This window comes from Protopterus annectens, chromosome 10.part0, assembly GCF_019279795.1.
Source record: "Protopterus annectens isolate FY-2018-M chromosome 10.part0, PAN1.0, whole genome shotgun sequence".
NCBI classification, from domain to species: Eukaryota; Metazoa; Chordata; order Ceratodontiformes; family Protopteridae; genus Protopterus; species Protopterus annectens.
In genome coordinates this window covers 1,446,792,829-1,446,815,131 of record NC_056744.1, presented here as the reverse complement: position 1 = coordinate 1,446,815,131, position 22,303 = coordinate 1,446,792,829, and the positions used below count along the sequence as shown (strand labels likewise).

General features: G+C 41.6%; 1 protein-coding gene across 1 annotated transcript in view; it reads right to left on the bottom strand.

The window, feature by feature from the left end:
- TXNDC12 (thioredoxin domain containing 12) overlaps nucleotides 1-22,303 on the bottom strand; it is a 312,355-nt gene that overhangs the window by 33,463 nt on the left and 256,589 nt on the right. The window contains exon 5 of the mRNA XM_044086072.1: nucleotides 18,591-18,660. Coding sequence (XP_043942007.1) covers nucleotides 18,591-18,660 — 70 coding nt within the window. The remainder of the gene's footprint in view (nucleotides 1-18,590; nucleotides 18,661-22,303) is intronic.

The window sequence follows — 22,303 nt, the reverse complement described above, 5'->3', positions numbered from 1 at the left end:
GTAGTGAACGATAACCTGAAAAGTGCATATGCACAAATCAGCACCGTTTTGCATGCAACAGTGGACAATGTTCTCCATCCACTACAATACAGGTCAGCATCACAGTGCAACAATGCACAGTAGCAAACAGACCAGATAAAGAAGTTAAGGGACTACTGGAAAGGTACTCAAATGTACAAAACAAAATAAAGGTGAGGGGTGTAGAACAGATGGGTCAGACTGTTTTTTGTCTCGGGAACCATTAGAGTGATGAATTGCATGCTGAAATAGGGGCTCTGGAGGGTCACGTCACAATGCCGTGGGTCAAGTGAGGGAGTGGAGATCTTTGGCTGACTTGCAGCAGTTAGGAGGAAGAAAAGGACAGAAAGTAGTACCTGGAGAGGTGCTGGATGATAGGGATGAAACAAAAAAGGAGAAATGGCAAAGGAAGGACAGGTGGAGCTCAGTAAAGATAGCAAGAAAAAAAAAGGAAGAGTAGAGAAAAATAAAACAAGGAATGGGGCAGATAAGCAGGAAAGTAGAATGCAGCTGTCAAACAGGAGCAAAAGAAAAACAGATGGAAGGTAGGAAGGTTACTGGTAAGAGAGGCTGATGGCAAACAGAAAGGAGGAAGGCAAGGGAGAGATTGGAAGGCGACAGAAAAGGGGATGAGGAAGAAGCAAGGAACAAAAGTAACAAGGAAAGAGGTGGCTATTGGGGGACAGCAAAAGGAACAGGAAAAATAGGGGTGAGGATGAGTCTAGGAAAACAATCAGAAAAGAAGCAGCCTATGAGTGGGGGACTGAGAAGGGACGAGATGAAAAACAAGTACAGGTGAGGGGAGTGAGGCCCTAATTATCTTTAGTCACATTTAAGGGGCTTGGAGGAGTTTAGGCCAACAGGAGAGGACTGCCACAAGCAGAATGCCTGAAGAAGTTAGTGGTGGCATACAGAAACCAATAATGTCTGGAAATAGTTACAGTTAGGTCAGAAAGGCTGTGTTAGGGTGTGGAGAATTGTACTGCACAGTGGTCTTTTCGGGTCTACTTGATCAAACAATTATTTTAGCAAAAAAGAAGTTATGTCTTACCATAACGTTCCATTCAGGTTGTTGAGCTTCTTCCAGTCATCACTGATGAGTTCGGTTCAGAGCTCTCGGAACAGAGTCGGCCTTGTACCAAGCTCGCGTGCACCAAAAACTCTCGAGCTAAGCTGCTACCCATCATTCAAGTTACCTCAGATCGAGTTTGCATGCAACATAGAAGAAACAGAAAGTCAGAGGCCATCTGTGCGCAGAAACCCTGAAATACCACAAAGACCCAGAAGATCCACCAGATGCCTTCGGTGGGGGGTGGTGGGAGGGTGTGATGACTGGAAGAAGATCAACAACTCAGATGGAACGTTAGGGTAAGACATAACTTCTTTATCTGAAGTTGTTAACCTTCCTATTCATCACTGATGGGACAGAATCCCAAGCTGCTTGAAGAACCTGGGTGGCCCTTATGGAAGAACATTCCTGAGAACCATTGAGCCAAAGGTCGCTCTTCCCCTAAAGATTAGATCCAATTTGTAATGCTTGAAGGTATGGGGTTTAGCCCAAATGGCTGCTGCACAGATGTCATCCATGGAGGCCCTGGAGTGGAAGGCAACAGACGCTGCGATAGCCCTAGTTAAGTGAGCTTTAATTTGAGCAGGCTTAGATTCATTCGTAAGTGAATATGAGTAGGTAATGCAATCCCCGAGCCATTTTGACAACATAACTTTAGATACTGCACACCCCATTCTAGGACCAGAAAAGGAAATGAAAAGTTGGTCCGACTTGCGGAAGGACTTAGACAACGGCATTTCTACCTGGACAGAACTATGAACATCCAATGAATGCAGACAGTATTCTCCCTTGTTTCAATAATTTGGAAAGAATACAGGGAGTTCAATGGACTTGTTAATAGACAAGTCGGAAACCACCTTGGGGAGAAAGGATGGATTAGTAACGAAGTGATGCTTTGTCCCTATGGAAGATCAGATGGGGGTTCTTGATGTATAAGGCTTGCAACTCAGATACTCATCTGGCTGAAGTGACCATCACCAAAAGCAAGGATTTCCATGACAGGAATTTTAGATCACATGTCACAGCAAGCTCAAAAAGGGGGTAGGGAGAGAGACTGGAGAACCCCGGAGAGATTCCATGCCTCCACCAGCTGCCTGATAGGAGGTCTGCTATGGAAAACTCCCTTGAGAAAGGTCTTGCAAAGTCAGGTGGAAATAAGCGGGACTCCATCTGAACCATTATGGAAGTTGGAAATCGCTGGTAAATGGACTCGAATGGTGGAAGCTGATGCACCATTGTCAAACAACTCAGAAAGATAGTGAAGGACAGTGGCTACAGGAGTTGAAAACGGATTTAGCATCCGATTATGTGACCAGATAGAGAATATTTCCCATTTGTCCCTGTAAAGTTTTCTGGTGGATGGTTTATGGGAGGCCAGAATAATATCACGGACAGATGAAGAGAGGATTTCCTGCTGGCAACTAACGGAAGTGGAGAAGCCAAGCAGTCAGCTTGAGAGTGGATAGACTTGGGGGAGTCAGCCCTTGTGGGTGAGAAATGAGGTCCTGATGAGTGTCCAGGATCCAAGGAGGTTGTAACAGCAGAGGTCGGAGGAAGGCAAACCACACTTGACGAGGCCAGAAAGGGCAATGAGGATTCCTTTGCTTCTCAACCGAACAGCTTTCCTTAAAAAAGGGGTAACAGAGGATAAGCATAGAGAACCGCGGGCCAATTGTGAGTCAATGTGTCTCTCGGTGACTCCCCGTGAGGGGGAAGAGGGCAAAGTAGCTGCTGCATTTTTTGTTTGAGAGGGAGGCGAAAAGGTCGCAGCATGACTGGCCCCAACAGCTGAAGATTTCTGCCGTCACGCTCTGAGAGACCACTTCATGAGGACGGAGGACACATCTGCTCAGCTTGTCAGAAATCACACTGGAGCTCCCCGGGATATGCATTACGATTAGAAAGCGGTCGGAAACTATTGCCCAATGCCCGATTCTCATGGTCTCATGACATAGGGGATAGGATTTGGTCCCTCCCAGTTTGTTTATATACAAGACAACTGACATGTTGTCCGACTGGCTAGCAATCGTTCCTGACGGAAGGAGCGGATGGAATGTTTGCAATGCCAATAGCACCACTCTTAACTCTAGGACAATGATATGCAAGTTGACCTCTATGCTAGACCATGTGCCTTGGACTGACTTTCCCTGAAAGTGCCCCCCACCCCACCCCACCCTATCAGGGAAGTGTCCGTGGTCACTGTGGCACTGGGTTGGCGAGCCTGAAAGGGGCAACACCAAAGATTTTTGTCTGTAGTCATCCACCAGAGGAGATCTTGTTTGCAGGAGTTGGTGATGAGAATCTGTGAGCTCAGGGGATGAAGACTGGATATCCACTGGGACAGAAGGAGCCATTGTAGTAGTCTTATATGTAATCTGGCTAGGGGAACAATTGGGATGGCCGCCACCATACACCCCAGAACCTGAAGAACTTCCCTTGCAGACACCTTCCTTCGACAGAGTATCACTTGTACTTGTGCCCTTAATCTCTGAAGCCTGTGAGGAGGAAGAGAGACTAGACTTGTTTGAGTGTTGAATACAGCCTTATAAATTCCAAATGTTGTGTGGGCTGAAGGTTGGATTTTTCCCAGTGAATGGTGATGCCCAGCAACTCTGCTAGTGCTACAGTGTAGCGGAGGGCCCTGACTAGGGGGTGCTTGGTGGGGGCAGAGAGGAGCCAATCATCTAGATACGGAAACACCTGGAATCCCTGAAGTCTCAGGTGAACCGTTACCACTGCTAGGCATTTCGTGAACACTCTGGGGGCCATCGAGAGACCGAATGGCAGGGCTCAGAATTGGTAATGATTGGCTCCCAGATGGAAGCGAAGGAGACTCCTGGAGCGTTTGTCCATTTTGATGTGGTAATACACATCCCGGAGGTCTATTGAGCACATCCACACACCCTCCCGAAAAATGGGAGGATGGATTGAATCATGACCATGTGGAACTTGGTCTGCACCACTGATTTGTTTAGCTGGCTAAGACCCAAAATTGGCCTCCAGTCCCCGGTCTTTTTTGGCACTAAAAAGAATACAGTAAAAACCGGACCCGCACTGGTCTGGGGGGACCTGTTGGATGACTCGTTTTTGACGTAGCTTTCTTATTTCTGAAGCTGCCTCTTCCCTTTGACTGGGTGGAACATCGGGAAGGGATTTCGGAGGTAGTGGGTAAGAGATTAGGGGGATGCGATAACCTCTGGAAATTATTCTCTGCACCCACTGATCATTTGTAATAGAGTGCCAGGAAGCTTGGTGCAGAGAGAAAAGAGCCCCAACTGCTTCCAGAGGAAAACAATCGGGCAGCGCTTCAGGAGCGCTGATACGGTCATCTCGAGAAAGAATTCCTGGAGTCCTGATTTCGGGGACCCCCTCTGCCCCGAAAGGGGCATCTTCCATTACTGGAACCCCCTCTGCCCCTGGGGGAGTCCTCACCGTGCCTCACGGAAAGGACCTTGACACTTTTTGTGCCACATCTTTCCACTCCTCTGGTTCCTAACTAACAAATTAAAACAAAGAGTGAGAATGTCACACTGAAAAACCAAATCAGTAAAAACTAAATGAAAACTCCAGCCAAGCTAGAACTTCCAATGGAGTGACCTCCCAAACCTCCTGTGACAGAGGCACATGGGAAACACTCTGCTTATGTTATGCTGATGAGTTCATAACAAGGCCGAAATATGCATATCCATAGCTAGTGGGGTTTGGCTTTATTGGCCTGAAATTGTCCATTAAAACGACTTCAAACGTAAAAGTCATGGGCAATCAGAATCGCCATATAGCTTAAACACCTGATGTTCGTAAGGGTCATTTGCATATATCCCATGTGCCTCTGTCACAGGAGGTTTGGGAGGTCACTCATTGGAAGTTCCAGCTTGGCTGGAGTTTCCACTTAGCTTTTACTCCTCTGGTTCCTGGAAAAGGAGTGCTGAGGTTTGGAAAAACGTAGACCCATGGTAGACAAGGTCTTCCCATCCTGCTCGCACCTGGCTAATGTGTCCTTGACCTTAGAGCTGAACAAAGCTGATGGTTCGATAGGGGAGTTTAAATAGGAAGACTTGAAGGAGTCCACGAGGCCACTAATGCGCATCCAGCCGTGGTGTCTCAACTATATCTGCACCCGCAGCTCTAGCCGCCCCTTTGGTTGCGTGGGACAGCAACCTCATGGACGAGTTGGAAAATGGTGGCAAGTTGAGAAGCAACTTTATCACGTGCCCCATCCGAAACTAGACCCACGAGGGTTCCAGAGAGTTCGGTGATAAGATCTCTCTGGAGCCTTGTAAAATGTGCTAAAAACTTCAGAGACCTGACAGCAAAGGTCACTGAAGCAAAACCTCGCTTCCCTAACCTGTCCACCGCCCGAAAGTCTCTGTTGGGCGGGTGGACAGCAGAACTTTCCTCCACAAGGTCCTTTTTCATGGCCGCCATCGCCACCATAGCGTCTACTGGTAAACCTCTAGACCAATGGAGCTGATCCTCTGGAGGGGAAGAGTATCTTATCTGATCTCCGGGGAATGCCTCACCGGTATCAGGATTCTTCCATGCCCACTGCACAATGAGCTTGACTAACTCATTGGCGGGGGGGGGGGGGTCACCCAAGAAGTAGAGGGCGGAGAGCAGAAGGCCTGCAAACATACGGATTCCTCCAAGGAAGGGTTGGAGGGCTTCCAGACACCCCTCTGCCTCAAAATTTCCAGGATGTCTCCAAATGAGACAGACAGGGGGAGACCATACGGACCCTTCCCCATCATCGTAGTCCATATATTCAGTGAGGACTCCTCTGGGGAGTCCATGCGTTTCCTCTTACATGTCCGTTTCCGAGGGGGTTCTTCAGTGGGAGCATCTGAAGAAGACTCAGAAAGGGAAATACCCTGTACAGGGATTTCTTGGGTCTTGCGCTCTCGGTGTCCTTTGATCTCAGAGGGAACGGGTGGTAGGTCCAACGTAGGATTGCTCAAAGCAAGCACCCTCTCCATCACCAGGAAAGCAGGCCTGCCTGAAGAGGAATGGGAGCCCAGAACCGAAGAAGACAATTTCGGAACCTGAGTCACACCCTGCTCCACATGGTCCGCTCCTGGAGACGGAGCCTCAAGCAAAACCAGGGCAGGAGTCACCCTCGGAACTGAAGACGGAACCGGTGACACAACTGGAGCCGTGGCCGGAACATATGGTTCCACCCCCCCAAGCATGAGATTGAGGAAGGGTGGGTTCCAACGGAACAGACACCCAAAGGGGTCTTGGAGCCTCAGACATGGTCATTGTCGGCGCAGAGGAAAGTGGTCCTCTTGCAGATGTCGGAAATGTGGGCCTTGGAACGGAGGGGTCCAAGGGAGGAGAATATGTGGGGGTCACCGGGGCAATGGACCTAAAACCCGTAGTGGGATGGGTTCTAGGAAAGTTTGTAATTCCCCTGGTAGTCAGCAGCTGATCAAAGAGGCACATCAAATCCAACTCAGATAGGCTCCTGGTGGACCTTACTGATGCCCCTGAGGGGGAGTCAGGCCAGTCCAAAAAGGGGCTAAAAGCTTGTCCGGCAAATGGATCCGTAGACTGAGAGTACTGGGTCCGTGGTGTAATAAAAGTTTGCATCGAGGATTCCAGTTTAGAAACCGGTAAAAGGGGAATAATCTGAGCCAAAGTCACAGCTGGGGTGGAGGTCAATAGCAGCTCCAAAGAAGCTGTCGGAACAGACCTCGGAGAGGAGATGAAGGGCATCAGTGCCGAGGTAGAGGCAGGCAAACTGGTCTGAGCCGAAATCACAGTGGGAGACGTAGTAGTTGGTGCCAGGACTGGCGCAGGCGAAGCGATCATGGTAACTGCCATATGTACCTCTGGTGCCAAACTTGGAGCCGAGGTGGTCGGAACCATGGAGGTGATCCTATGCTCAAAAGTCATCCTATAGGCCTTATGCTTATGAGGCTTGCCGCTATCACCAGCCGGTGAAGAGGGGTCAGAACAAGGACTTTTTTTGTCCACAGATGGAGGGGTTGAGACCTCCAATACAGAAATAGCCTCAGAGAAGGAGGAAGGAAGCAGGTCTTTGAGAATTGGCTTATAATGTCTTTCAATCAGCGTCCGCTGACTGAAACTGGCCCAAATGTCACAGGGAGGTTTTACCTTTAAGTGCAGAACCCCCAAACAATAAACACATTCCTCATGCAGATTGCTATTAGAGAGTTTACCGTTGTAAGAAGAGCAGTGTTTAAACCCCATTGTCCCTTTCTTTTCAGACAAACAGTAAACACAACACTTATCTAGAAAGGAAAGATAGAGAGAGAAAGGTGGGAAATACCAACAATGGTATTGGGAATACCACAAGGGTAAAAAAGGGCAAATACCAACAATGGTACGAGAAAAGAGATACCTGTGGGTAGAGCTGAGTAAGATATCAGAGAAAAATAGTAGTTTGACAGGAAAGAACTCACAAATACTATAAAACTTAAAAAATACAACACTTAGCTGGAGAGCTCGTTGAAACGCTGTTATATGGCTGTGCGGCAAATGAGATCGGAGGTAACTGAGTGAAGGGTATTGTGGGTAGCAGCTTGGCTCGAGAGTTTTTAGTGCATGCGAGCTTGGTATAAGGCTGACTCGGTTCCGAGCCCCATCAGTGATGAATAGGAAGAGGATGAACAACTTCAGATTACCTCTCTGAAGAATCCTTTTAAATCAAATGTCTGATTTGCAGAAGTCTTTAATTATCAAACTAAATAAGATCAAACTATTTTAGTTGGCTGCCTAACAAAACTAACTCTGACATCACTAAGCTACTCTGTAAAACAGGAACAAAAACTTAAAACATTAATTTAGTATTTAAAATTTAATATTTAAAAAAAAAAAAAACTTAAATAAAAAGTTACAGTACTATAACTTTTAATGTTAATATTTTCTCAAGCTTGTATAACTATACTACCTTGCAGACTGGTCTGCTCAAAAATGGGCATAGTCTCAGTAATTAAAAATTGCAAGCACCGTTTCTCCTTCATTTTGCAGGAAGGGGTATGCCCCCCCATACCCCCTCACCCCCTGCAAATTAAATATACCAGCTTCGAGATCACACTACACTGATGAAAAGCATGAACTAGGAATAGATTGAATATTCATGCCACCATTGGTATGAACATTAATTAAATCTCACCGATTGTTGCATGGTGGGCAGGGTTTAGATGGCACTAGCAATGTTCCTGGTGTTAGCCAACAAAAAAAATTTGATAAAGGAAGTTAGATGACTGATGACTTCGACAGATAGGACGTTATATAGAAAGGGTTTGACAAAGAGGTATTCGCTGAAATAAAACTTTGATTAAATGATATAGACCCCCTTTTCCGAGATACTACTAGTGCCAGCAAGAAGTACATGAAAACAAATAACAGATTGAAAAAAGATTGCAAATGCGGGTTGGGGGGGGATGAAGTCAGTACAATTGATAAAACAAAAAGTAAAGCCAAGATGGAGGGGAAGAAGTCAGAAAGGGGGAAATGAAATAGTAGAGGCACAAGCAGAAGTAAATTCAGTGCAAGTAAGCCTGAGAGAGAGAGAGAGACTGGGGATTACTAATGGACACACGATCTACCAGAAAGCACATAGTGCGAGAGAAAGAGAGAGAGACACACACAGATAGACACAGAGGAGAGAAACAGGTCAGCAACCTCACGATGAGTGAGTGAGTGAGTGAGTGAGTGAGTGAGTGAGTGAGTGAGTGAAACAGGGCAGCAACCTCCCTGGCAGACTAAGTTGGCAAGAAGGGAAGTAGTCATTTGGATCTCCATCTACCAAAGGAAGACTGAAGGATATGGGGGATGGAAAAGGAGTCCCCATGACCAGGAAAACATTATACAAGTTGATAATCAAGTAACAAAATCATGTATGTGGTCACAAGCAGCACATATGGGATACAGAAGAGTTAAAGCATTTCTAACAGGAAGTGACAATGGGTCAATGCAGCCTGTTAATTCAAAAAAGACTAAAGGTGCTATACAACAGGGAATTTAGGTGAGGAATAGAAGAGGACATGGGGATTAGAAAGGTATAAGGGGTTAAAGAGCCATGGGGCAGATTTAAGGAATGGTTTAAGATGGGCAATGTGAATGTAACAGGCAAAGGAAACCGCTCTGGTTCAGCAGGGAGAGATGAAAGATCATCATGGTAAATACAGGTCCTATAAAAACTGGAACTGGTGAGGGAGAGAAAGAAAAATAATCCTAGGCTAAGAGGGTTAACCATGAGAGTAAAAGGCTGAAAAGAAAGTTATAACTACTATAAAGAAGCATGGTCACATGATTCTAATATACTGCACAGGAAATAAGAGGGAACAGCCAAGCTATTGGTGGTGGAAGTGTAGCAAAACAGGTACAGAAGGAGCTGGTGAATTATTTGCTTCTGTCTTTAATACAAGAAAAACAATTAGGGTACCATGCTGAGGGAGGAAAAGGGGAACTATATGGAATATTGGACTAAAAGAAAGAGCCTACCAGACAGACCAAATCCAGTTCTGTAGCTGGGTGAAACTGGAGATGAGCAAAGGAATGCTAGCTGGTATCACATGCCTTGAATTCATCCAGGAGTTTGCTTTGCTTATTAGAGTCACCTGGGGGACAGGCTCAAAGTAGACAGGAGTTGGGGGAGACATGTTCGCCAGGTGAAAATGAGTCTCTCATTCATCTTCGCCAGAGGCAAATTTCTTCATTCCATTTTACAGACACTAACAAACTGGCTGCAGTCTGTGATCCAATTATAATCCTTAAAGTTATCTACCTATGCAAACATGTTACACAGAAGGAATAAGGTTATGGATTAGAGTTTATTCAAATCAATTATAATTAGTGAAGCTTGTATAATAACTGAGCAGGCACCGATTTTCCTTTTGCTAATTATTAGTTTAAGACATAAGAAGGGGTAACTAATAAAATGTGAGGTTTAAAATGAACTATAACATGATGGAGCATTAAACATATTTAAAGTATTGCTTTTTTTTCCTAAACAGTTATGAAACGAGGATTACCCTCAACTATCAACTAAGCATTATTATTACAGCAAATGGTTTTATTATTTTTGCTCAGAAATGGTGATTGGACTTATTTCCTAAACAAGCAAAGTCTTTGAACTTGTATGTACAGACTGATATATTTTGATTTTGCCAAGTATTTATTTATTTATTTTATTATTTTATTTAACATTTGTTGACCGGGAAAGTCCGACTAGGTTCCACAGATCCTGTTTTCAGCGGAGGCCCGGGGAGAAATGCTCCAGACGCATGTCTTTAGAATGTGGGAGGAAACCGGAGTACCCGGAGGAAACCCACGCGAACGCAGGGAGAACATGCAAACTCCACACAGAAGGCACCCCAGCCGAGAATCGAACCAGAGAACCTCTTGCTGTGAGGCGACAGCATTAACCGCTGCACCACTGCGCCGCCCTGATATTTCAAAACTGTTACCAAGAAAGCACCTTGATGATAAATGTAACATTTAGACAGGAAAACATGAATAAGCATACTTGCTCATAGGTTGCTTAAATGTTTACAAAGTAATGTTCAGTAAAAATGAAAATCAAAACTGCTTCTGCTGGTCTACATACAGCATATAGACTTTCGGTTACTGTTTTTCCTTAGGAGCAAAATGGTACCTGTACTGCCCAACGTGTGGAGAATTAGGCAATGCTAGTGTTACGTATGCTAAGAGTATATTAAAGGATGACATACATTACAAAATGATGGGAGGTACTCATGTGAGTTTCTGACTTTCAGCAGGGTGATTTGTCCTGATGGCTGACTGATGTATATGCTTTTACTGAAAGCTGTGTATTAAATGGTTTAAAAGATATCACTAACACCCAAAGGGAATCAGCTACATTCCTAACTGCTGGAAGGATGGACAGCAATTGCCTAGAGCTGAATATTAAAAAAAAAAAAAAAAAAAAATGTGTGAACATCTTTTCGACTGAACAATAAAACCAGTTATTTGTATTTCTTGTACAGCTTATCATTTTATCAAATTTAATGTGCTTAATCACAGTACACTCAATTCAATAACACAAGTTTCAGCAAAGCAACAGAAGTATTGTGTGTAACCTGCATTCCAAGTGCTACTGGCTTGAATGGGACAAGGCAGACTAAGTAGTGCTGCAAGGCTGATAACACTACAAAGAAATTAGTGGTCAGTCATAAGTTAATACCAGTTGTGCCCATTACACTGACAGAGTAGGATGGTCATGAGTACTGCCCTATTAAAATGTTGTTCATTAGCTATGAAACAATGGGCTTCCTTGACTCTGTTGAGGAGCCCAATGGTGATGTCCTTATAGGAACTGTGTTAAGACTTCCAAAGTCTGCTCATTAAAAATTATTTTAGGATCAAGCTAAGCAAAGTAATGATAAAAGTAAATTATATTAAAAGATAAAAATGAAAGTCTTGGACACTGAAGTACAGACAGAAAGGTTGGTATGAGGCAGGTAACAGACAGTTGTGAACTGGAAAGGCAGAGTGCTATGCTCAGCCATATACTGTCAAAAGGTAATATACACACAGTGTTGCATGTTCACAGATTGAAGCATTTAGAATGCGGGTAGGCTCACTCTCTTGGGTCGCATCTAACTCGTAGAGAGTCAACCACTGCTACCAAAGCTAAAGAGAAGGAATACAGGGAGGAATAAAATGGGAAGTTTGAGAGACTTACTAAAAATGTTACAGAAGATGAAAATAAAGGTCACAGCATGAATGACTACAGAAAGGTTAAGAATAGGGTGGGGGTAATCAAAATACGGCAAATGGATATTATGCAGCTTTCACCCCTGGAAGGCTGAACTGGACGCTGAATAGGGTGGGGGTAATCAAAATACGGCAAATGGATATTATGCAGCTTTCACCCCTGGAAGGCTGAACTGGACGCTGAATAACAAACTTATTTTCTTTACTGAAATGCTATCCATCATTTAAGTGCAGTTAAGAATACTCTGGAGAATAATTATGTTGATAAATGGCCAAAGTAGTAGCAGCACCGTATCAAGAAGTGCTGTGATATGAACTTCAGAAGTGGACAGGAGTAGATTTAGCTGTTATTTTTGTAAACACCATAAATATGGTTTAGTTATACAACAGTAGGAATGAAGATTAAAAAAAAAAAATCTTTACTTCCACAGCGTCCCTGGAGGCTGGATGAAGTCAGCTTCTTCATCACAGAGTTTATGTCTGAAGGAATTTATGAAGGAAAAGACCTGAAGACCTAGCAGACAAGTTATGTTTGGGGCTATCACTGCTAATCTGTGAGATAGGAATGAGTTGGTGCCCTCCACATACGTATCACCACCTTACTGTTGTCTGCCACTCCCTTCAGCATACTTGTGTTTTACACAGTTTTGACTGCTTATGCAACCATAATTAATGCCAGCACACCTTTTAAACTGTTTATACTGACCTTTCTTTCTGCTGTGGGGGTATTGCACAAGTCCTGCACTCTCAACCTTGCAATAAGACACTCCCCCCACACCAAAGTTAGGCCGGAGGCATCAGTGATCAGGGTGTGTAGATTTTCCAGGATTACAAAGCAATTCTCCAGGCTGTCCAACATCTCATGATCACTAGCTGAATTTCCTCTTGATGAAGGAGCTAAGTGGTAATATGTTCTCCAATGGATATCTATGCTGTTCCCATGTGTTTTTGACACACCACTGTAGCATTTTCATGAGAACCTAGCCATGGGTACTCTCTGGATTCAGAAGTACATGTAACTTAGAGCATTTACAAATGTCAAAACTGGAAGATAACACTTAGATTGATAGATATATGCTAGGCTAACAACCACTGGGGCCTTAATAATCCTAGCCATTTAATCCAACCCAGTTCTATCCCTAGGTATCATGGGTGTAGGTTAGAAAGTTTCTAGAGGTTGTGTGTCGGGGGTGCATTACTTAGGGCATTACTATCTACTTCTGTTTACTGGAGACAAGCGGGCCAACCTGGGGTGAATTTCCAACTTCCCATCTACTGGCAAAGTTTACATAAATAGGGTTTTAGGGATGAACTCTGCTTCACATGGATGGGGAGTCTGTTTCACAGCATGGGGATCCTCTGAGACACTGGTCCCTTTAGCATAACTAGAAGTCAGGAGGTCAGAGTGGATACAGAGCAGGAACCAGCGGATGTCCTCAGACAGGGAACAGGACAGCGAGGAAGTGGAAATGGAGAATTACCGGAATTATCAGAGGAGACATCAGTGAATTCATGGCTGGATGAAGCTAATGGAATTAATAAAATAAGCGTGAATTTTCAACGATAGTAAAGATTTTAAACTTTTTAATGTTGCTAATAAGAATTTCACCACTGAACATACTAACACTTTATCTAAAGGGTTTACATTTGTCTCTGCCAAGACGGGCAGACATTAACGCCATAATCAATTTAAAATTGTATACTCGCAAGTTTAATTTAGCTATATGGTTTTTGGACCACACAACAGCAGGTAAGCTCAAACAGTGTTTACATACAGCGAGTTATTTTAACCCGCCTTTACATCATAATATTTCAGTTTTTGAGAAGGCATGCGAGTTGGACATAAAGAGCATTTTAAATTAACCATGTACCAACAAGTTTTATAATATGCCCACAAAAGATGTACGTTTACTTCAGGATATCTGTCAGAACAACAGTATCCGGGTCATGAAACCCAATAAAGGGGGTGAGTTAGTCATAATGGATCAAACTGACTATATTTGTTGCATGAATGTGTTATTTAGTGATACCTATATGGAAGTCTCACATAACAAAATATATATGGCTTATGCTAGTATTGATATGGAACTAGAAGATATGTTACTTCAGTGTCAACTAGATGGTGATGAAATTGCGTATATGTCAAATAACGCACCTGTTATTGCAGGTATTTTCGTAGTTCCCAAAATGCATAAAAATATGTAGAACCCCCCCCCCCCCCCTTGGACCAATAGTGGACACTACCAGGGTTAAAACTTACTATATTGCCAAATTTACTGATTACACTTTCAAAAGATGGTTTACAAAAGTTACTATATTTATGCAAGGATTCCTGGCATTTAAGTAAAATAAATGAAAGTTTATACAAGATGCCATGTTTGTAACAACTGATGTGCATGACTTGTATTCTATTTCACATGAATGTGGTTTCCAGTGGTTTGAAGAAGAAATGTTTGAGCAAGGATTACTTTTGGCTGATAAGATGAATGCAATTTCAGCCCTTATGAGAATAGTCTTGAAAAACAATTTATTTTGATGGTCAGTGTTTCAAACAGATAAAAAGGGGTGGCCATGAGTGCTGCTTGCACCCCCATTTTTGCCAATTATATTTTAGCAAAATGGGAAGCTCAGTATAATTTCAACATAGAGTACAGAGAGTGATGGAAACTGTATACCCAGTTTTTGGATGACATATTTTTAATATGGACGGGTACTACTGAGATTATTGCAACTGGATTATACCAATACTGTAAATTTTTTTGCAATTTTCACACACATGCCATAAGGATAGGATTGTGTATTGGCAAGTAGAACTAACCAAAGATTACATCAAAAATCACTATGGTTTTAATATTCATACAAAAAAAAAAAACACTTTCTAATCGCTACCCTCATTGCACTAGCTGGCACCCAGTTCACCAAAAAATAGCTGGTGGTAAAGGGGCAGATGGTGAGATTGGCATGAAAGATAGAGGATGAAGTTTTTTTTTTGTTTTTTTTTTTTTTTTTGTTTGTTTTTATCTCGGAATGCAAAGTATTGCTTGAAATGATCAACAGGAGGGGCTATCCTTGGTCTATTTTAACAATATCAAAGATGCAGTTGTCACTAAAAGAAATGTCTGTTTTTTTGTTCCTATCCTGAACAGTAACCAGTTAATTTCAAGTTCTATTAGACCAACTCAGGAGGGTGACAAGACAAATTTTAATAACAAAGCTATTATCATGACTTATACTTTGGATAGTAAGGCAACTATGAAATGTATTGATAAAAACTGGAGTTTATTTAAAGGCGATCATTCAGTCTTAAATTTAGTGGGTGAGAGACCATTAATTATTTCTAAGGACAAAGCATTTAAAGAATTTTTGGAAGCCAATACTGGTCGAAAAAGAATAGGAACTATACAGAGGGTGGGTATGTCAAAATGTGGTAGCTGTTCACAACGTGCATATATTTTTTGTACAGACCATTTTAAAATTAGGGATGAACAGTATCCTGTTAAAGGTCATTTTACTTGTCATTCTAAAAATCTAGTACATGCAGCTTTATGTAATACCCGTCTAGGCTTTTATATAGGTAAAATGTCTCAAAAGTTGAAGGAACGAATATATAAAGATTTATTGGACATAAACAATAAGATCACTAATGCATTGTTTAAGCATGTTAAAGAATTTGGAACACACCCGTTTATGTTCATTGCACTGGAACAAGTCAATAATGAGCCCAGAGAGTTAATTATGGATGAAAATCTGTTAAAATGCGAGTTAAAGCGGCAAATAATTTCTGATGCAATGAATTTCTCAGAGCCCAATGATAGTTGCTCAGTGTTTTCTATTTTGAAATTAAAACACTGATGCTTAATTGTATAATGGAAGACAGTTTTTCAGTGGTGAATTCAAATCATGTGATGGTGAAATTATGCTACTTAAATCAAGTATTCTGTTTTAGTTGTTCTAAGGAAGATCCATAAAATTGGTACCGAAAGCGCTTAACATGTTCTTCATTCTGATTTTATCAATTTTATTTGGGTGAATGGTTTTCAACAAAGTTCTTTTGGTTGTATTCCATTGTGCGATTCTCCACTCTGGTTCCAGTTTGTGGTCAATCTTTTCTTGTGGATTCTGGTTTGTTTTTGTACCCTGGGGCTGGTAGATGAAAAGGGTGCCCATCACCACAGTTTTCCCATTCTCCTCCATTTCTATTTTTTTTTGGGGGGGGTAATAATTCCTTGTCCAAGGGACATTCAAGAGCTGCCCCTTACCATTATCAAGAAGAGAATGGACTGTAAGCCAAGTATCCATACAGATGACAAACCCAGCTGTTGCTAGCATTAACTGCATCATTAACACATTTAATGGCCTGTTTTCCCATCTAAAGTCCATCTAGGTGCACTGTCGCATACCATCTATTACAGTCTCAACAAGAATTTGATTTGCTATATCCTTCACTTGTCTTTGGAGAACTTCTGGATATTTAATCATGTGCGTCTCTCATATTACTACTCTAAATGGCCAGGGCTGGTGATGTACAAGTTGTCTTTTGAAAAAATGTCTACAGCCCCATCTTTCTTTTTATAAGTGAGGGATGTTGAAACCTTGATTCAGCTCAGGCTGTCTAAGCAATGCCCAGAGATCTCTGTCAATCAGTAACTGCATTTCTGTAAAGGTATTAACAAATGTACTACACCCTGTAATAACCAAACGTCTTACGGACAAGGAAAGTGGAAGCCCAGTTTTAGGTATGTATTCTCAAAAGCATCCTCAAATGTCTGTAGTACAGAGGAACAGTCACTTTTCTAGGCTCTCAATGTCCAGATGGGTCTAAGTATTTTTTTATGTGAACCTGAGGCCTCTTTCAATCCCCATCTGATACGCTCCCTCATCAGAATTTGTGGCTCCCCCAAAGAGGCATCATTTAGCAGAATGCCTGATGTACTGCTGTGCCATCATACCCTATGGGTGGCATCTGTCTGCAATATGCCAGGTCTGCTTCATCCAAATCAGAGTCTATGAAGACTGGGGAGGTGGAATGGTCTTTCTTTTAGCTGAGGAAGCTACTTCAACATTAATGGCCGTTTTATTCCATGTGCCACGTATTCCTCAACAAACTGTTCAGAGTGGAACAGAGAAGAGGCTTTGACAGTTGCCAGTAAGGTAAATGCTTTGTCCTCAGCCAATGACCTCACACTGAATTTGAGGCCCATCCATGTGGGCAGGTATTTGCTTAGAAACTTGAATCAAGACTGGTCTTTCCAAAGCATTTGAAACTAGGATGACTTAAGGAAGGACTGCTCTTCCTTCACATCTGAAATATGTGCTAGATGAACATCTGTTGCAGGTGCTTGCCTGGAGGTCTCACTAACTTCAGAAGAGACACTGATGAAAGCAGTGCACATCATTCATGCAAACGGTGAGACTAAGTTGCAATAGGAGTGGGACTGGAAGAAGACAATGACAATGCATCGCTGGAACCAAAGCTCCTAAGGCAAAGCAGGACTGGTGAGGTCACTAAGGCATGTCCCTTCCCAATGGGTTAAGGACCAACTGAGAAGGGTCACTAAGGTATGTTCCTTCCCAATGGGTCCTTAACTGCAATCCTCTTCTGCTTCCCTGTCTTCCTGTGCCTCTGCTCTTTCTTCAGGGATAGGTTATGCTTCTGGCTGCTCAAAAAGGGAGTGTCCTGGTGAAGCAGCAGCAGATACCCTGATACCCCGTGCACAACAGCCAAGTGCTTCTTACAGGCTCATAGGGTAATACTTTGGCTGTTGAGCAGGTGGGCTATTTGTGGCCCAGCCACATGATCCCAATTTGAATTTTCCAAGACATGAAATAATATCACATCCACAAAGGAATGAAGTATTGTATTCCTAGTTTCAACACCGTTCTGCTTTACGGTTATGGCCTGATGAAGAATCACCTCTGTTGAGTTTGTGCAATACTACTAAAGGAGACAGACAAGGTGATCTTCCACCAGGGTATAAGACACTTCAGGTACTAATCTTTAGATAGAAAATGTCTAGACAGTTTACACCAGTCAGTCATTTGTTTCATGGCTGTCACAATCCTTTAAAAAAAAAAAAAAAAAACTTACAACAAACACTAAAAACAGTATCAACCACTATATAACTCACAATTAACAAGGCCATAATTAGTAAAAAGAGGTTCCCAAACTTGGTGCTTAAGGTTGTCTGCAGCGCACCTAGAAGGGACTGAGATAGAAATGCTAATTATGGATCACTTCCTTTCAAAATGTGTAAGGCGATGTAAAATAAACAAATTATGTCGCAATTAGCCATGCTCCACAAACACAGCATTCTTTACTAAGGCTACAAATACAACACCATACAAAGACTAACGGATTAGCTCCATGCAAAATTCTGTCAGTAATTTAATTTTCAAGCTAAACTGTTATTATTGCATAGCAAAATAAAACTATAGATGGGAGTACTTCAGAACAGAAGGCAGCACAATGCTTTGTGTAAAACAATGGTGTTTGCTCATTCAGTGTAAAAGGCAAAGCAACTCAGTTTTGCATTTCAGTGTCAAAATGCCTTTTATGCAGCAAGTGCCAGTATATCATTTAATGGTTTACAGCAAATAAAAGTACTAAGTTCCATTTTGGAAACACTCATCTTTGGTTTTCTTTTACTTTATTTTATCATTAAGAGTTTTAGCGCTACGATTATAAGCCCTCTGAGTTTTGTATTCTTTAATATTGTTTTGGCACAACCTTGTATCAAACAAGTTGTAAGTTTTAAGATGTCATAAGCTCTTATTTCGCAAGTGACGATAAAGCTCATACCCAAAAATAGGATCCGTGGAATATAGCCCCCATCTGGGCTGAAACCCTCTCCCTTTGGCTCTTCTTCATCCTAAAATAAATAAATAAATAAATAAAAATATATAGATAAATGAATAAATAAGCAACCAACCAATGAACCAAATAAATGTGAATCCGCTCCCAAAGCCCTTGAAGAGCAGTCGGCACACAGCCAGGAAAGTATCAAGTCTTTTTCCAAAGCTTAGGATGAATCTCATGTTTCATTTACAATCAAGCCACAGCAAAGATGCATATACTTAACAAATATGCTTTTAATGAATACAAAGTAGCATCATATTCTGAGGACAACCTTGGGGCTAAAACCCATAACACCTTTGTCTTACAGGTGGCCCAATCCACTGACCAGATGAACAGCTTTGTTACTTGTGCCCTGATGGCATTAAAACCGCTGAAGCATGACTGGATGAATTTACACCCTTCCATGGGTAATACACTATGTGATCGTGGTTTGTGTGATGAGTTTTTCCCTTCCTCACAGTTTTGCAACTAGACTTAGCACATAAGTTGGTGGTAGCTATCCCATCATATTAGGGGTGGGGGGGTGCTTACCCACTGCAGGTCAGTTGACATAAGAGTACAATAAGTGCCGTATTTTACTGAGACCCCTCCACAATTTCTGTAAATTACAACATTTAAGATTTGTAACAATCAACCTTCCCATCAACATGAATTCACTTGTTATATAAGCAAAGACTGTTTCACTTCTAGATCACAACTTGACTAAGAATCACAAAGACATGCAAAAAAGGATGAAACATTTACAGGCTGTCTGGACCTTTGCAGATTACTATGCGGGCCTCAACATTAATGTTACGTTATTCATTCACACCAATGGGGCCCAGGAACTTTGTACCCTTAACTTCCAATGATTGCATCCTAGGCTTTTTGACAAAAGTCAAGTTATGTCCTCACATTTAAACAAATGCTCATAGCCCTGCAGCTGTAGGGATTACTAAAGAAATACAAGTGGTAAACTTCAGCACAAATCAATCTTTACAATACTGACATTCATTAGGTTCTAGGCCTTAAAATGATTTAAGTCATAATAAACACAGAAAATACAACTTTTGTAATGTGTAAACTAAAATACCTCACTAACCACTCAAGCTACACAGCCACACATGCACTGCCTTCATCATTTTGTTTGTCCTTATGTGACTGTTTGTATGAAGCTAGGCAATTCTGTCTGTGCACCATGGCTGTTGAGATTTAGTAAAATATATTAAAATTACAACGCAATACATTTTACTAAATAATCTGTCAACTTAGACTATTAAAATTACGTCATTATAAACAGTTTATGAGTAATAATTAGTATCTCTTACGCAGCAAAACACAGAGGTCAGGCATCCATGCAGTTTGTGCTGCCCACCATGTAAGCTTTAAGATGGAACTGTTCAATAGTTTGTATGCAACATGGTTTTGGAATTATTATTTGAAGACGCACCTGCAGGCGACACTAGGACGCAACTAGTAGAAATACCTGCAGGCAACACTAGGACCCAACTAGTAGAAACACCTGCAGGCGACACTAGGATCCAACTAGTAGAAACACCTGCAGGCGTCTCAAGGTATCACTAGGATGAAATGAGTTAAAGCCACAACAGTCTAGTTTATTTTGTGGGACTCTGCACATTTCCCATGTACGGTTAAATGATGTTCTTCCTATTGCATTCACCTATTATTTTAGTGAAGCTTTCTATAACTTAAGGTATGAGATAAATAACACATATCCTTAAAAAGGGTTCGCTCATCTTCAGATTTTTAATCCACAGGTTATCGAATGTCACATTTCAAAGTAATGCAATGCACATATCTCTCGGCAAAGATATTCCATATTGGTAGCGCGTACTTTGATTGCATCTATTAATGCTACAGTAATGCAGAGTCAGTAATACCAATATAGGCTTCTGCAAATGTATCTGTATTTGAGTGGAATTTTACATCTAATGTTTTTTTTTTTTTTTAACAATTTCATTTTTCTCATGGGTTACTGAACTGTAGCTCAACTTCTGCTTTAGCTGTGGCAGAGTTGATCTAGGAACACATTTCCTCTTACAGGGCACTTGCACTTTCTCCATAACTGAGCACTCATGGAGAGGAGGATTGTGCCGAAGGATTGCCCACTTCACAAACACTTTTTTTTTTTTTAATTTGTTTATGTCTGTTATAGTTCAAGTAAATCTGCTTTTGGTATGGTGGCCCTAATGCTTTGTCATGAATCCCTTTATACACATTTTATATATTTAATGCTTGATAATCAAACTAGCTGACTGAGCTATTTCATTCACAATTCAGACACAGGGAATTAAAGGTGCAAGACTTTACAAGGACAACAGGGTATATCCGTGTCTGTGTGGTTCCCCTACTTGTGCCCCAAAGGTGATAGACAATCAACCCCGAATCAGGAATGAGCTCTCCCCACCCATATGTTCCCTCCTGAGAAGCCTGATCGGCCCAGTCATTCCCCTGGAGGAAAGTCTGGCAATAGATAGCAAGCCAGTTTACCAGTATCGCCTACATCACTCCAGTTCAGCATTACGTGCTACATGTAAGAGTACGAGCCCATCACTTACTCAATGGTAAATGCTGCTAATGTGGTGGGCAAGACCCCCCCCCCGCCACACACGCACACAAATGGAGGAATTGGCATCAGTCGCTCACATGCATTCAGTCTCCAACCAACTTTTTCAGAAGTCATGCAATTAATTGCACCTGGGTCACGTGGGTTACAGTCCGAGCTTCATCTTCTCGGTCATGAGGCTTGGTAAACATAAATGAGCAATAAACACCAAACAGATAACTCAGTCAGCAACACTCCAATAATCATCTGGCAGTTAGACAATAACTACAACTTCAGCAACTAAAACATGTGAAGACTAGTTTCTGAATTTCACTAAAAACAAACATTCTCATAAATGAAGCAAAAATAAATAAATTGCAAAAACCATTCTCAGCCTGCTTCAACATGGGCACAATTTTCCACAGTAAAATATTAGGAATTAGTTTTCAACTGTTTATAGTGTAAAGTACCAAGACATGAGGGTGCACAGACAGAAAAAATAACTTTTAAGTGACAGCTGACTTGGAGGAATAACCATGAAAATAATGGGCAACTTTACAATCTTTTTTGGAAAAGGAAGATTTAGTGGCAACTGCCTCAATAAAACTAACCCACCAAAAACTACAAGCAAGCAATAATGCCCGACAGGGTGTGTGTTAATATATAGCGGAGGGCATGTACACCCCTGAAGGGCATTAATTAAGCATCAACACACACCCTGGAGGGCATTATTGTGCCTAGAGAATGTGCTCTCTGTACAATTGTTGCATTTTACTTACTATATATATATATATATATATATATATATATATATATATATATATATATACACACACACATATATATATATATATATATATATATATATATATATATATATATATATATACACACACATATATATATATATATATATACACACACACATATATATATATACACACACACACACACATATATATATATATATATATATATATATATATATATATATATATATATATACACATATATATATATACGCCACAAAAAGAGACTCAAACCAAATAACTGGATAGAGTTCACCACTGCCAAACGAAAGATCAGACTGCAAACCTGCTATTTTTAACGT